The sequence below is a fragment of the Bufo bufo genome, chromosome 7, assembly GCF_905171765.1.
Source record: "Bufo bufo chromosome 7, aBufBuf1.1, whole genome shotgun sequence".
Classification (NCBI taxonomy): Eukaryota; Metazoa; Chordata; class Amphibia; order Anura; family Bufonidae; genus Bufo; species Bufo bufo.
In genome coordinates, this window is record NC_053395.1 from 179044688 (window position 1) to 179060065 (window position 15378).

General features: G+C 37.8%; 1 protein-coding gene across 50 annotated transcripts in view; it reads left to right on the forward strand.

Moving 5' to 3' along the window:
* The window catches only part of TTN (titin), a 268613-nt gene that overhangs the window by 203681 nt on the left and 49554 nt on the right, over positions 1–15378 (forward strand). For all 50 annotated transcript variants that reach the window (XM_040441698.1, XM_040441725.1, XM_040441731.1 and 47 more), the window contains 29 exons: positions 11–161; positions 328–609; positions 734–1036; positions 1143–1445; positions 1531–1812; positions 1940–2239; positions 2319–2621; positions 2859–3167; positions 3252–3533; positions 3612–3911; positions 3992–4285; positions 4372–7338; positions 7419–7739; positions 7830–8114; positions 8206–8505; positions 8812–9114; positions 9238–9513; positions 9605–9904; positions 10292–10594; positions 10691–10990; positions 11085–11372; positions 11480–11776; positions 12410–12712; positions 12801–13106; positions 13192–13479; positions 13733–14023; positions 14136–14423; positions 14534–15124; positions 15214–15318. In XM_040441698.1, the coding sequence (XP_040297632.1) occupies positions 11–161; positions 328–609; positions 734–1036; positions 1143–1445; positions 1531–1812; positions 1940–2239; positions 2319–2621; positions 2859–3167; positions 3252–3533; positions 3612–3911; positions 3992–4285; positions 4372–7338; positions 7419–7739; positions 7830–8114; positions 8206–8505; positions 8812–9114; positions 9238–9513; positions 9605–9904; positions 10292–10594; positions 10691–10990; positions 11085–11372; positions 11480–11776; positions 12410–12712; positions 12801–13106; positions 13192–13479; positions 13733–14023; positions 14136–14423; positions 14534–15124; positions 15214–15318 (11221 nt within the window). The remainder of the gene's footprint in view (positions 1–10; positions 162–327; positions 610–733; positions 1037–1142; positions 1446–1530; positions 1813–1939; positions 2240–2318; positions 2622–2858; positions 3168–3251; positions 3534–3611; positions 3912–3991; positions 4286–4371; positions 7339–7418; positions 7740–7829; positions 8115–8205; positions 8506–8811; positions 9115–9237; positions 9514–9604; positions 9905–10291; positions 10595–10690; positions 10991–11084; positions 11373–11479; positions 11777–12409; positions 12713–12800; positions 13107–13191; positions 13480–13732; positions 14024–14135; positions 14424–14533; positions 15125–15213; positions 15319–15378) is intronic.

The window sequence follows — 15378 nt, forward strand, 5'->3', positions numbered from 1 at the left end:
TTTTCTGAAGGCCAAAGATAAAGAAATCAGGGGCACCAAATTTGTGGTATCTGGACTCAAAGAAGGCAACTTCTATAGGTTTAGAGTCAGAGCTGTTAATGCTGCTGGTGTAGGAGAACCTGGAGATGTCACTGATGCTATTGAAGCTAAAGATCGAACAGGTATGGTATTTATGTTAGTCTCTGGTTTTTAGATTGTGTTGGTTGATTTTATTCAAGACAAACAATAGAAAGCACAAATATTAAGTATCATTAAATTATTCCTTTTCTATTAAATATGTGTTGTAATATAGAACAATCTATGATCTATTCTTTTTAATTCCTTCAGTGTTGCCTGATATTCAGCTGGATGCCAGCGTGAAAGAGAGAATTGTTGTCCATGCTGGTGGTGTTATCCGAATTATAGCTTATGTTTCTGGAAAGCCAGCACCTGAAATTTCTTGGAATAGAGAAGACAGACCCCTACCACCTGAAGCTACAATTGAGACAACAGCTATAAGTTCATCTCTGGTTATTAAAAAATGCCAAAGAAATCATCAAGGAATGTACACTCTGGTTGCCAAAAATGCTGCAGGCGAAAGAAAGAAGACTATTATTGTTGATGTTCTAGGTAACAGAGATGTTAAAACAGATTATATCCATATTAAAAGTTGTGCAATACATGCTAGTAAAGTACCATAAAAGCATATGTTGCAAATACTATGCACAGTAAGCCAATTTTCTCTTATTTATAGATGTTCCTGGTCCAGTAAGCCCACCATTCCAGACTGAAAATCTAACAACTGACTCATGCAAATTGACCTGGTTCTCACCAGAAGATGATGGAGGCTCCACAATCACTAATTATATCATTGAAAAACGTGAAGCTGATCGGAGAGGGTGGACTCCAGTGTCTTACACTGTAACACGACAAAATGCAACCGTTCAAGGGCTCATTAACAGAGTGGGATATTTCTTCCGCATTGCAGCTGAAAATATTATTGGAATGGGTCCATTTGTAGAGACTAACCGGGAGATAGTTATAAGAGAGCCAATATGTAAGTTAATAGATATTGATAAATTATTTTTATTTATGGACATTTCTCACATGAGTATATTGTTATATTATAAATCCTAGTTTTTAGTGCCATATCTCTCTTACAGCTGTACCTGAACGCCCTGAGGATCTCCAAGTAACAGCAGTCACAAAAGATTCAATAAGCTTGAGCTGGAATCCACCTAAATATAACGGAGGATCTGACATTACAATGTATGTCTTGGAATGCCGACTCATTGGAAAAGATAAATTCTATAAAGCTACTAAAGAAAAGCTCCTAAATAGGACATATGTCCATGATGGGTTGAAAGAGGGTGACACATATGAATACCGGGTCAGTGCTGTCAACATTGTCGGACAAGGAAAGCCTTCATTCTGCACAAAACCGGTTACTTGCAAAGATGAATTGGGTATGCATTTTTATATTATTTTGTTACCTTTCTGAAATCGGGTTGTATTCTTTAGTTTAATATCATTATGGACTTTACTTTATAGCACCTCCAACAATTGAGCTTGACTTCCGGGATAAATTAATTGTACGAGTTGGTGAAGCTTTTGCTATGACTGGCCGGTACACAGGGAAACCAGCTCCAAAGATTACATGGTTGAAAGATAATATAACCGTTAAAGAAGATGAACGCACAAAGATCAAGACTACTCCAACAACTTTGTGTCTGGGCATTCTTAAGTCTACCAGAGAGGATTCAGGAAAATACAGTGTGCTTGTTGAAAACAGCACTGGATCAAGAAAGGGACTTTGTGAAGTAATAGTAGTTGGTAAGCATAAATATATATATATATATATATATATATATATATATGTATATATATATAGTTTATTTCTTCCAGACCTTGTACAGGCATTAACTTGTATTCCATGTAATTTTTTTATTACTTTACATAGATCGACCACAGCCACCAATAGGTCCTGTGATATTTGATGAAGTTCACAAAGATCATATGGTTATCTCTTGGAAACCTCCTCTTGATGATGGTGGTAGCGCAATCATTAATTATATTGTTGAAAAGAAAGACAGCAACAGAGACCTCTGGATGCCAGTAACATCAGCAAGTTCCAAAACAACCTGTAAAGTTCCAAAACTTCTTGAAGGGCGAGAATACAGCATGCGAATTTGTGCCGAAAATATGTATGGCATTAGTGATCCTCTAATATCTGATGAAATGAAGGCCAAAGACCGCTATAGTATGTCACTTTTTCACATAATAAAACATTTAACTTTCTAAAAAGAATAAACTTTAATTAGAATTTTTTATATTTTTAGGAGTTCCAGAGGCTCCTGAACAGCCACTTGTTAAGGAAGTAACAAAAGATTCTGCACTGGTCTTGTGGAACAGACCACGTGATGGTGGAAAACCCATATTTGCCTATATTGTAGAAAAGAAAGAAACAATGTCCAACAGATGGGTTAAAGTCTCGAGAGAGCCAATTTATCCAGATACACAATACAGAGTAACAGACCTTCTTGAGGGATGTGAATATGAGTTTAGAGTATCTGCAGAAAATGAAATTGGTGTAGGTGACCCAAGTCCACCATCTAAACCAATCTTTGCCAATGATCCAATAGGTATGTGCACTTTTAACATCCCCTCAGCCATTGCTTTATAGCTCCATACATTACCAACATTTTGTCTACATGTATTCTCTCTTAATGTTCTGATTGAGTAAATACATTTAAAATGGAATAATTTAAGTAGAAAAATATATAGAGGTTGTACAAAAGGGAGAATTAAGTCTTTTAAAATATTTAGCTAGTAATACAGATATTGATGTCTTACATTGTCATACTTTTTTTTTTTTTTAGCCAAACCGAGCCCACCAGTGAACCCAGAAGCTGTTGACAAAACCAAGAATTCTGTTGACTTGTCTTGGCATCCACCAAGACATGATGGTGGAGGAAAAATAATTGGCTACCTTGTAGAATACCAAAAGGTCGGTGAAGAAGAATGGAAGAAATCCAATCATGCCCCTGATGGCTGTCCTGATACAAAGCACAAAGTGGTTGGGCTCGTAGAAGGTGAAACCTACAAGTTTAGAATAATGGCAGTGAATTCTGCTGGTGAATCTGAGCCTGCTTATGTCCGGGATCCAGTTCAAGTTAAAGACAGGCTTGGTGAGATTATTATACTACAATAAGAAACACTTACTTAGGCTCTTATCATTTTCAACAATATTAACATTCTTTTTCCTAACACAGAACCACCTGAGTTGTTAATTGATGCAAACATGGCACGGGAGCAACTGGTCAAGGCTGGAAATACTATAACACTCAGCGCTGTAATCAAAGGAATACCATTCCCCAAAGTAACCTGGATGAAGGAAGGCAAAGAAGTCCCTGTTAAGGCAGATATTGTGGTCACACCTGTTGGAAGCAAGCTTGAAATACGTAACTCTGTCAAAGAAGATGCAGGAATGTATTCTTTGACAGTGGAAAACAAAGCTGGCACTAAGACAGTTGAAGTTAAAGTTTCTGTTCTTGGTAAGATATAACATTTTGTTTTTCCTGTTTATTTAAATAACAAAATACTAAAGGGTAATGTGAATGTTCTTTGTTTAGATAAACCTGGTCCACCAAGGGATCTACTAATCAGTGAAATCAGAAAAGATTCATGTTATCTTACTTGGAAAGAACCAGAAGACAATGGTGGTGCAGTCATTAGCAACTATGTGATTGAAAAGCGCGATGTTGCCAACCCTCACTGGATACCTATCTCTACTACATCTAAAAAGCATAGCATCATGGCTAAGCACCTCATGGAAGGCTCACAGTATATGTTCCGAGTTGCTGCCGAGAACCAGTTTGGACGCGGACCTTATGTTGAATCACCTAAACCAATAAAGGCTATTGATCCAATTTGTAAGTTCAGTCTAATTAGCCTAATATGCAGTTTTTCACATGTTAACATATTATAATTTGAATAATTATTTACTGCACAGATCCACCTGGACCACCAAAGAATTTGCATCATGTAGATGTAGACAAAACTGAAGTCTCTCTTGCTTGGAACTACCCAGACCGAGATGGTGGTTCTGAAATCACTGGTTTTGTAGTAGACTATCAAGAAGATGGTGCAGAAGACTGGACCAACTTTAAGACTGTTAGCATACCGGAGTGCATTGTTACAGGGCTGAAGCATGGAAAGATTTACAGATTCCGTGTAAGAGCTCAGAATGTTGCTGGACTTGGTCGTCCAGATATAACAGTACCAATTGAGTGCCAAGAAAAAATAGGTAAGAATAATCATAATAGTCAAAACAATTATCATCAATACATTGGATTTTTTTATGCTAAACATTTCTCCTTTTTATTTTATCAGCTGCACCGAACATAGAAGTTGATGTTAAGTTAATTGAAGGTCTTGTAGTCAAAGCGGGTACTACTGTAAGATTTCCTGCAATTATGAGAGGAATCCCTGTTCCAACTGCTAAATGGGTGACTGACAACACAGAAATAAAATCAGAAGGCAACTACAAAATTGATACTGACAACTTTTCAACTGTACTTACAATCAAAAATTGCACAAGAAAGGATACAGGAGAATATCAACTGACTGTATCAAATATTGCTGGAAGCAAGACAGTGGCTTTGCATCTCACAGTTTTGGATGTTCCTGGACCACCAACAGGTCCATTAAATATCCTGGAAGTTACACCAGAGTATATGGTGATCTCGTGGAGACCACCAAAGGATGATGGTGGAACTGCTGTAATGAACTATATTGTAGAGAAGTGTGAAGGCAAGAAAGAAACTTGGGGAATAGTAAGCACAGGAAGTATTCAGACTAAGGCTAAGATTCCAAGACTTCAGAAAGGTTATGAGTATACCTTCCGTGTTAGCGCTGAAAACAAGATGGGAATTGGTAAACCCTTAGAATCCAAGCCAACCGTTGCCAAGAATATGTTTGATCCACCATCCCCACCTGGAAAGCCGGTGGTGTCAGATATAACTGAAAACGCTGCAACTGTCACATGGACAATTCCTAAATCTGATGGTGGCAGTCCAATTAGTGGCTATATTCTTGAAAGAAGAGAGGTTTCTGGTAAATGGGTAAGAGTAAACAAGACACCAGTGTTAGATCTTAGATACCGTGCAAGTGGGCTATATGAAGGCAACACCTATGAATTCAGAGTATTTGCTGAGAATATTGCTGGACTCAGCAAACCATCACCAATATCTGATCCTATAAAAGCATCCCGTCCTATAACACCTCCAGGACCACCAATAAATCCCAAACTTAAAGACAAGAGCAGAGAGACAGCTGACTTAGTATGGACAAAGCCCACTAAAGATGGTGGTAGTCCAATTTTAGGGTATATTATTGAATGCCAAAAATCAGGAACAGCTCAATGGAGCAGAATTAACACAGATGATCTTATTAAGCAATGTGCTTTTAGGGTACCAGGTTTGATTGAAGGAAATGAGTACAGATTCCGTGTTAAAGCAGCAAATATTGTTGGAGAAGGTGAACCTAGAGAACTTCCAGAATCTGTCATTGCAAAGGATATTCTTCACCCACCAGAGGTTGATCTTGATTTGACTTGTCGTGACCTGCTAACTGTAAGGGTTGGCCAAACTATTAATATTAATGCTCGTGTTAAAGGCAGGCCAGACCCAGACATTACATGGTCAAAAGATGGCAAACTAGTAATCAAAGACAACAGAACTGAAATAACTCAAGACTTTCCACCAGTTGGTTTGCAAATAAAGCCAGCAACAAGAGCTGACCATGGTAAATATACAATTATGGCCAAGAACAGCAGTGGTCAAGCACAAGGTGTGGTCATTGTCAATGTTCTAGACAGACCTGGACCATGTCAGAATCTTAAAATAACCTATGTTACTAAAGATTCATGTATGGTTTCTTGGGAAAACCCACAGGATAATGGTGGCTCAGAAATAACCAACTACATTGTGGAATACCGTGAGCCAAATCAAAGAGGATGGTATGTTATTTCTTCTGATCTTACAAAGAGATTGATTAAAGCATCTCTTATAGAAAATCATGAATATTTCTTCAGAGTCTGTGCTGAAAACAAAGTAGGACCCGGTCCAGTAATTGAAACCAAGACACCCATTCTGGCTATTAATCCAGTTGAAAAGCCTGGGGAGCCAGAAAACCTTCATATTGCTGAAATTGGAAAGACATTTGTCTATCTGAAATGGAGACGGCCAGATTATGATGGTGGAAGCCCCAACCTATCATACCATGTTGAAAGAAAACTAAAAGATTCAGATGAATGGGAAAGGGTCCATAAAGGCAGTATCAAAGAAACTAGCTACCTTATAGATAGATGCCATGAAAATCAGCTATACCAATTTAGAGTTCAGACCAAGAATGAAGGAGGTGAAAGCAACTGGGTTAAGACAAGTGAGGTCTTAGTTAAAGAGGAACTTTTAAAACCTGTACTAGATTTGAAATTGACTGGAGTACTAGTTGTGAAAGCTGGAGAAACAATTCGACTTGAAGCTGGAGTAAGGGGAAAACCACAGCCAGAGATAGCATGGACAAAAGATAAAGATACAACAGATATAATAAAATCTCCTAGGTTAAAGATTGATACTGGATCAGATTACACAAAATTTATTCTGGATAAATCTAAGAGGTCTGATAGTGGTAAATATGTTGTTACAGCCACAAATCCTGCTGGAAGTTTTACTGCATATGCCACTGTTAATGTTCTTGATGTACCTGGACCAATACAAAATTTGAAAATTTCAGATATATCAAGTGACAGATGTACACTTAGTTGGGACCAACCAGAAGATGATGGTGGATGTGAAATACAAAACTATATCTTAGAGAAATGTGAAAGCAAACGCATGGTATGGTCAACATACTCATCGTCTGTGATCCTAACTCGTGCACAAGTAACTCGCCTCATAGAAGGAAATGAATACATCTTCAGAGTTCGAGCAGAGAATAAAATGGGTACCGGTCCACCAACAGAAACCAAACCAATGGTTGCTAAAACCCGATATAGTAGACCTGGACCTCCAGAGCCTCCAGAAGTCACCAAAGTTAGCAAGGAAGAAATGACTGTGGTCTGGAATCCACCAGAATATGATGGTGGCAAGTCTGTCACTGGATATATTCTTGAGAAAAAAGAAAAGCGATCAACAAGATGGGTTGCAGTCAACAAATCACCAATACCAGAAAGGCGACTTAAAGTCACAAATCTTATTCCAGGACATGAATACCAATTCCGTGTTAAAGCTGAAAATGAAATTGGCCTAGGAGATCCAAGTGGACCATCAAGACCTATGGTTGCCAAAGACCCCATCGGTAATTCATAGCATTGTTTGTTTTAATGCATTATTCTGACATATTCTATATGCTGTTTACTAATTTTGTTTTCTCTGCAGAACCTCCTGGTCCACCAACTAATTTCAAAGTTGTTGATAGCACAAGAAACTCAATTACTCTAGGATGGGGAAAACCTGTCTATGATGGTGGTGCCCCAGTAATCGGATATATTGTAGAAACGAGACCAAAAAGTGAAGCTAAAGGTGGTGAAGAAGGCTGGAAGAAATGCAATGTTGGTGCCCATGTTATTCACACACAGTTTACTGTGACAAGTCTTGATGAAAAACTGGAATATGAGTTTAGAGTTTCAGCACAGAACCAGGTTGGCATTGGAAGACCTGCTGAACTGAAAGAAGCTGTTTCACCTAAAGAAATATTGGGTAGGTTTTCCTTTATAATGTTGAAGACATGTTAAATCAGCAACGTATTTCAGTAAGCCAATTTTGTTTTTCTTAAATATTTGTTCTCAGAAACTCCTGAAATTGAATTGGATGCAAGCATGAGAAAATTGGTCACTGTAAGAGCAGGATGTCCCATCCGATTGTTTGCAATAATAAGAGGAAGACCAGCACCTAAAGTTACCTGGAGAAGAATGGGTATAGATAATGTTGTCAGAAAAGGACAAGTTGATCTTGTTGATACAATGGCTTTCTTAGTTATTCCCAACTCTACTCGTGATGATTCTGGCAAATACTCATTGTCTCTTGTTAATGCAGCAGGAGAAAAGGCAGTGTTTGTCAATGTGAGAGTACTTGGTAAGTTAAAGATGAAGAAGATGATTAGGTTTTGTGTTTCTATGTATTTTAGTTTTGCAAACATTAATAGAATATGATTTTCTTTCAATAGATACCCCAGGACCTGTGGCTGACTTTACCATTTCAGATGTTACAAAAATGTCGTGTCAACTTTCATGGGTACCTCCAGAAAATGATGGTGGAAGTCCAGTGACACATTATATCTTAGAAAAGCGAGAAGTAGATAGGAAAACATGGGCAACCGTAGTGGCAGACTGGAAAAAAACTAGTTTCAAAGTTGCCAATCTTGTGCCAGGAACAGAATACTTTTTCAGAATTACAGCTGTCAATGAATATGGATCAGGTGTTCCAAGAGACACACCTAAGACTATACTTGCAACAGATCCTATCAGTAAGTATTATACCATACTCTATGTAACCTTTGCTACTGATATTTAGATTTATGTATATATATATATATATATATATATATATATATATATATATATATATGAAATAAAATTACTATGCACACTGCTTATCCTTAGTTTACAATTTAAGATTTAATTTAATTTTAATTTCATTCTTAAGCACCTTAATTTACATAGATTATTTATCTTTTCAACTATGATTGTCCATTAGTATTGCAAAATAGACATGAGGTTAACAGTTTCACTGTATTAAAACAGCAAACATTCTATTCTGTGTATTTCAATAGGTGAACCTGATCCACCTAAAAAACTTGATGTCACGGAAATTACAAAGAACAGTGCTACACTGGCTTGGCTCCCACCTTTACGAGATGGAGGATCCAAAATTGATGGCTATATCATTAGTTACCAGGCAGAAGGACAGCCAGAGAACAACTGGACTCAATACTCTGTTGTAAAAGATCTAAATATTGTTGTTGTTGGGCTCAAAGAAGGCACGAAATATAAATTCAGAGTTGCCGCAAGAAACTCTGTAGGAGTCAGCTTGCCAAGGGAAGCCGAAGGACAATTTGAAATTAAAGAACAACTCTGTAAGTTAAATGAGTAGATTTTCTACATAGTGCTATAAATATTGTCAGATAGTGACAGTTTACTTTATAGTTGGACCAAACTGCTATGCTAACATATAAATATGCATTTTTATTTTTTTACAGTGCCACCTAAGATATTATTGCCTGAACAAATCACTATTAAAGCAGGACAGAAACTGAGAATTGAGGCACATATCTATGGAAAGCCAACTCCTGTAACTAAGTGGTTGAAAGCAGAAACTGATGTAATGCCATCAAGCCGCCTGGCTGTACATAAATCGCTGAATTCCACAGTTCTCATAATAAAGGATGTAACAAGGAAAGACAGTGGTTTCTATACTGTGTCTGCAGAAAACAACTCTGGCGTGGCCACACAGAGAATACGTGTAATAGTAATGGGTATGTATAAATTAGTAAGTCTATCATGCAGTATCTTTCAGAAAAGGAAATTTACAGTTACTAAGTATTTGTTTGTTCTTGCTTCCTACAGACATCCCAGGCCCACCAGAACCACCATTTGAGGTTACTGACATAGATTCCGATGCTTGCACTCTCTCATGGCATTTGCCTCTTGAAGATGGTGGCAGCAACATTACTAACTATGTTGTTGAAAAGTGTGATGTCAGCCGAGGAGACTGGATTACGGCTGTATCTTCAGTTACCAAAACTAGTTGTCGTGTTGGAAAACTCATCCCAGGACAAGAATATATTTTCAGAGTTCGCGCTGAGAACCGCTTTGGAATTTCAGAGCCAATTACATCAGAGCGCATTGTTGCCAAATTCTCATTCGGTATGTAGCACATGTCTCAAATTGGTTTTATATTAATAAAATACCATATAACACACAGAAACCATAAAAGCAGCCTACTGTTTGTTTTATGCTCATTTATGTAAAGCATCAGGGGCGTAGCTATAGGTGGTGCAGAGAGTGTGGTTGGACCAGGGTCCATGAGCCTAAGACTTCCCACAAGGTTTCTTTTCATATGAGGAAATCGGTACTATAAATAAAACATGATAGGTCTATGTGTCGGAAAGGAGTGGGGCGGTCATGATATTGCACTGGGCACAGAAGGTATAACCTATGCTTCAGTAAAGCATAAAATCCTTTGTGAAAATCTTGTGGGCACTGTATTTTTGTATTCAAAAATACAAAAACTATGTGTTTATATATTTTCAGATGTTCCCAGCGCACCAAAGAATGCTCGTGTCACCAAAGTCAACAAAGATTGCATATTTGTTGCTTGGGATAGACCTGATAATGATGGAGGTAGCCCCATTACAGGTTATGCAATAGAACGCAAGGAAAGGAACAGCTTGCTGTGGGTGAAGGCCAATGATACTCTAGTGCGTACAACAGAATATCCATGTATTGGTATGATTGAAGGCTTAGAGTATACTTTCAGAATATTTGCTCTGAACAGAGCTGGATCCAGCAAGCCTAGCAAGCCTACTGAGTATGTCACAGCAAGAACGCCCGTTGGTATGTATTATATACATTACAAATATGGTGTAAAAACTTCAAAATATTTCAATAACAATTGATGAAAAATTCCTAACAAGTAACATTGATTTTCAGATCCTCCTGGAAAGCCTGAAGTTGTTGATATTACCAGAAGTACAGTTTCACTTGTCTGGAGCCGACCAAAGCATGATGGTGGCAGTAAAATAGTTGGCTACCTAGTGGAGGCTTGCAAGCTTCCGGGTGAAAAATGGGTTAAATGCAATACTACTGCTTCCCAAATTCCAACAGAAGAATATACTGTCACTGATTTGGAGGAAAATGAGAAATATCAGTTCAGGGTACTTGCCAAGACTGCCATCAATATTAGCAGACCATCCGAACCATCAGATCCAGTCACCATTCAAGCAGAATATGGTAAGTGCATTATATTTGTTTAAGTAAAGCATACATAACATGAATTTCACAGATGTACAAAGAAATTTATTAAATTTCATATTATCATTTGCAGTTCCACCAAAGATTGATCTCAGCATACAGATGAAATCTCTGATCACCGTCAAAGCAGGTGCAAATGTATGTCTTGATGCTCAAGTATTTGGTAAGCCAATGCCAATTGTCTACTGGAAGAAGGATGGAGTAGATGTAAAGCCTGCAGAGGGTATAAAAATTTCATCAAAGAGGCACTTCTTCCTATTAGAGTTGTTTAGTGTAAACCGTAAAGAAACCGGAGAATATACTATTGTAGCTGAAAATGCAAGTGGTTCTAAATCAGCAACCATCAAACTAAAAGTGCTAGGTAAGTTTAATCTTCTGTTTTTGTTTTATTGTGTATTCTAAAGAAATCACGGCGAATTAAGTGTTGCGGGATAGGGATTTCATACCACTTTTATTTTTCTATTTTAGATAAACCTGGACCTCCTGCCTCTGTTAAGATAAACCATATGTATTCTGACCGTGCCATGCTTAGCTGGGAGCCTCCTCTTGAAGATGGTGGTTCTGATATTACAAACTATGTCATTGACAAACGTGAAACCAGCCGTCCTAACTGGGCACAAGTCACTGCAAATGTCCAGACTACCAGTTGCAGTGTGGAGAAGCTGATTGAAGGACATGAATATCAATTCCGCATTTCTGCTGAAAACAAATATGGAGTTGGTGATCCAATTTTAACAGAATCTGTGATTGCTAAGAATCCATTTGGTAAGCTACTTGTTATTTTGAAAGATTATTTGTTTCATGTATACTCTGTTAATATATTGAATACAACATAAACAAATTTATATTTTTCCTACACATCCTAGTTTAACAGTTTGAAAACTCTTCAAGGCAGAGCTTTAGAAAACAGATGATTTCCTTAAGAACTATGGGGGTCATTTACGATCAGAAATACACCTATATTAGGCATATTTCTGGCGCAGATTGTGGCGCAAAGGTTATTTGTGCCTCAATTTGAGACTTTTCCCTGCACACGCCAGGTCTAAAAAAGTGGCTGTGGCGTGGGTGGAGAAGGGATGGGCCGGCAGCAAGTAAGCTGTCTTACATTTAGACCAGCGCTGGATACACCGAAGTTATGTAGAAGCCGGCACCTCTACATAACTTCGGCAGATCCACCACCAGCACAGGGGCTTATTAAGACCGGTGTCTAAAACACTGGTCTTACTAAATAACCCCCTATGTCATTGTCATGGTAATAACTATTCATGTTAAATGCATGCTTAACACACTTTATTTCTTTACTATATAAGATCTTCTTTACTATAAAATATAAGCCAGGTAAAAGAATCATTCAGCATTTTCTATGAATTAAATACCACATTTGTCTCTTCTTTAAAGATGTGCCAGGAAAATGTGATCCACCCATAATAAGCAACATAACAAAGGATCATATGACTGTAAGCTGGAAAGCACCTGCCGATGACGGTAGATCTCCAATCACTGGATATTTGCTTGAAAAGCGCGACACAAAGTCCTTCAACTGGACAAAAGTAACAAGGAAGCCTGTTATTGAACGGACTGTGAAAGCAACTGGACTACAGGAGGGTACTGAATATGAATTTAGGGTGATTGCTTTGAACAAAGCTGGACCAGGCAAACCTAGCGATTCATCAAAGGCAGTAGCTGCTTTTGATCCACTGTGTAAGTGCAAGTTATCTTTTACTGAAGATACATCCTCCAAAATGTTTAAATTTTGTAGCAATAGTAATTTTTTATGCTTCAATTACAGATCCACCTGGACCACCAGCTTTCCCTAAGGCTATTGATTCAACTCGTAGCAGTATAAGTCTCTCCTGGAGCAAACCAGCTTATGATGGAGGCAGCCCAATCATTGGCTATCTGGTTGAAGTAAAAAGAACAGACACTGATAGCTGGGTGAGATGCAATTTGCCTAAGAATCTTCAAGACACCCAGTACACGGTTACTGGCTTGATGGAAAACACAGAATATCAGTTCCGTGTTTCCGCTGTGAATAAAATTGGATGCAGTGAGCCTAGTGAAGTTCCAGACAAACATTTGGCAAAAGATATTCTAAGTGAGTTTTTCCTTCATGTCACTGTTTGTCAAAGATTGATTTTAAGTACAACACTGTACTATTCATTTATTTTCTGTTTGAACAGTTGCTCCAGAAGGAGAGCTTGATGCTGACTTGAGGAAAGCTCTTGTGCTCCGTGCTGGAGTTACAATGAGGATTTATGTGCCTGTCAGAGGACGCCCAGCACCAAAGATTTCATGGTCTAAAGCGAATGCAAACCTGCGAGACAGACAAGGCTTAGATATTAAGACAACCGAGCATGATACTTTCTTACGTTGTGAAAATGTTAACAAATATGATGCTGGCAAATACATCTTGACATTAGAAAATAGCAGTGGTGTGAAATCTTACACCATTGTTGTAAAAGTTCTTGGTAAGTAGTCCCATATGGGTGTGAAATACGAGATACATAATATATTCTCTAGAGATCTACAATCTGTTACAGTGTGAGTGGACCAGTGTGTTTAAGAAACACACGTTTCTTACAATCCTTTACCTGAAATATTTTCTCAGTATCTAGAATTATAGTATTTTAAATTGTAAAATTATACAATATACCAAGTTCTTGCTTGTCACTAAATTTCAGCACATATTTGAGTCAATCCATTGTATGTTTGAACATTTAGATACCCCTGGACCTCCTGTCAATCTCATCATTAAAGAGACTTCCAAGGATTCTGCTATGATTTCATGGGATCCTCCAATTATTGATGGTGGCAGCCCAGTGAAGAATTATATTGTTGAGAAACGAGATGCTGAAAGGAAAGCTTGGTCTACAGTGTCCACTGACTGTCCCAAAACATCATTTAGAATCTCTAACCTTGAGGAAGGCAAAGCATACTTTTTCAGAGTGCTGGCTGAAAATGAGTATGGCATTGGTGAACCATGTGAAACACATGATGCCGTTAAAGCTTCAGGTAAGAAATCTTCTTTATTAAGCTAAAAAAAAAAAATGCAAATTAAACTTTGCAATCTGTATATCCAAATATATAAAATGGTTTTATTTAACTATTTAAATTATTCTTCCAGAAAAACCTGGACCAGTTATAGATCTGAAACCACTGGCTGTCTCAAAGTCATCTTGCACAATTGGATGGAAGAAGCCAATAAGTGATGGTGGAAGTCGTATCACTGCATATGTTGTAGAGACCTTGATTGATGGGGACAAGTGGAAAGAAGTAATGAGATCCAAAAACATGCAATACACATTGAAGGATTTGACTGAAGGACAGGAGTATACCTTTAAAGTCACTGCACAGAATGATGCTGGTTATAGTTCTCCAAGTGAAATCTCAGTTGTAGCTAAAGATGATGTTGGTATGCACCGCTTTTCACAATTTGTAAAAAAAAAAAAAAAACATTTAATGCAATTCAGTGGTTTTATATTTTTAAAAAATCAAATTATTTTTATCTGTCTATATTTGCAGTTGCACCAAATCTTGACTTGAAAGATCTACCTGACTTGTGCTACATTGCTAGAGAGGGCAGCACTTTCCGACTTAAAATCCCTGTCAGTGGAAAACCTCCACCTGCAATTACATGGAAGAAAGGTGACGATAAAGTCTTGACTGACAGTGGAAGAGTAACTGTTGAGTCTAGTGCAGTTAATACTGTCTTGACAGTACGTGAATGCCAGAAAGATGATGCCTCCAAATATACAATTACTTTAAAAAATCCTGCTGGAACTAAAGAATCAACTATATTTGTGAAAGTGGTTGGCAAACCTGGAATCCCAACAGGTCCTATTAAGTTTGACGAAGTAACTGCAGATGCAGTAACACTGATTTGGGGCCCACCTAAAGATGATGGTGGCTCTGAAATAACCAATTACATCCTAGAAAAGAGAGATTTTGTAACCAATAAATGGGTCACATGTGCTTCTGCTGTTCAAAAGACGTCATTTAGAGTTACCAGACTCCATGAAGGAACTGAGTATGTCTTCAGAGTGAGTGCCGAAAATAAATATGGAGTTGGTGAAGGCTTAAAATCTGAATCTGTTATTGCAAGACATCCATTTGGTAGGTTGTAGAGACTACATTTTTGTATTTAAATATGCTTACTCGTATCTACTGTAGATTAGATTAATAACACTAAATATATGTTTTAGATGTACCAGATGCTCCTCCACCTCCAAAGATTGTTACAATAAGGCATGATTCTGCAAATCTAACATGGGTAGATCCAAGGAAGACTGGTGGCTCACCAATTACAGGTGCGTTCAAATTAAGTAAAGATACAGCTATTGACCACAAATCATTTCCAAAGTTCAATA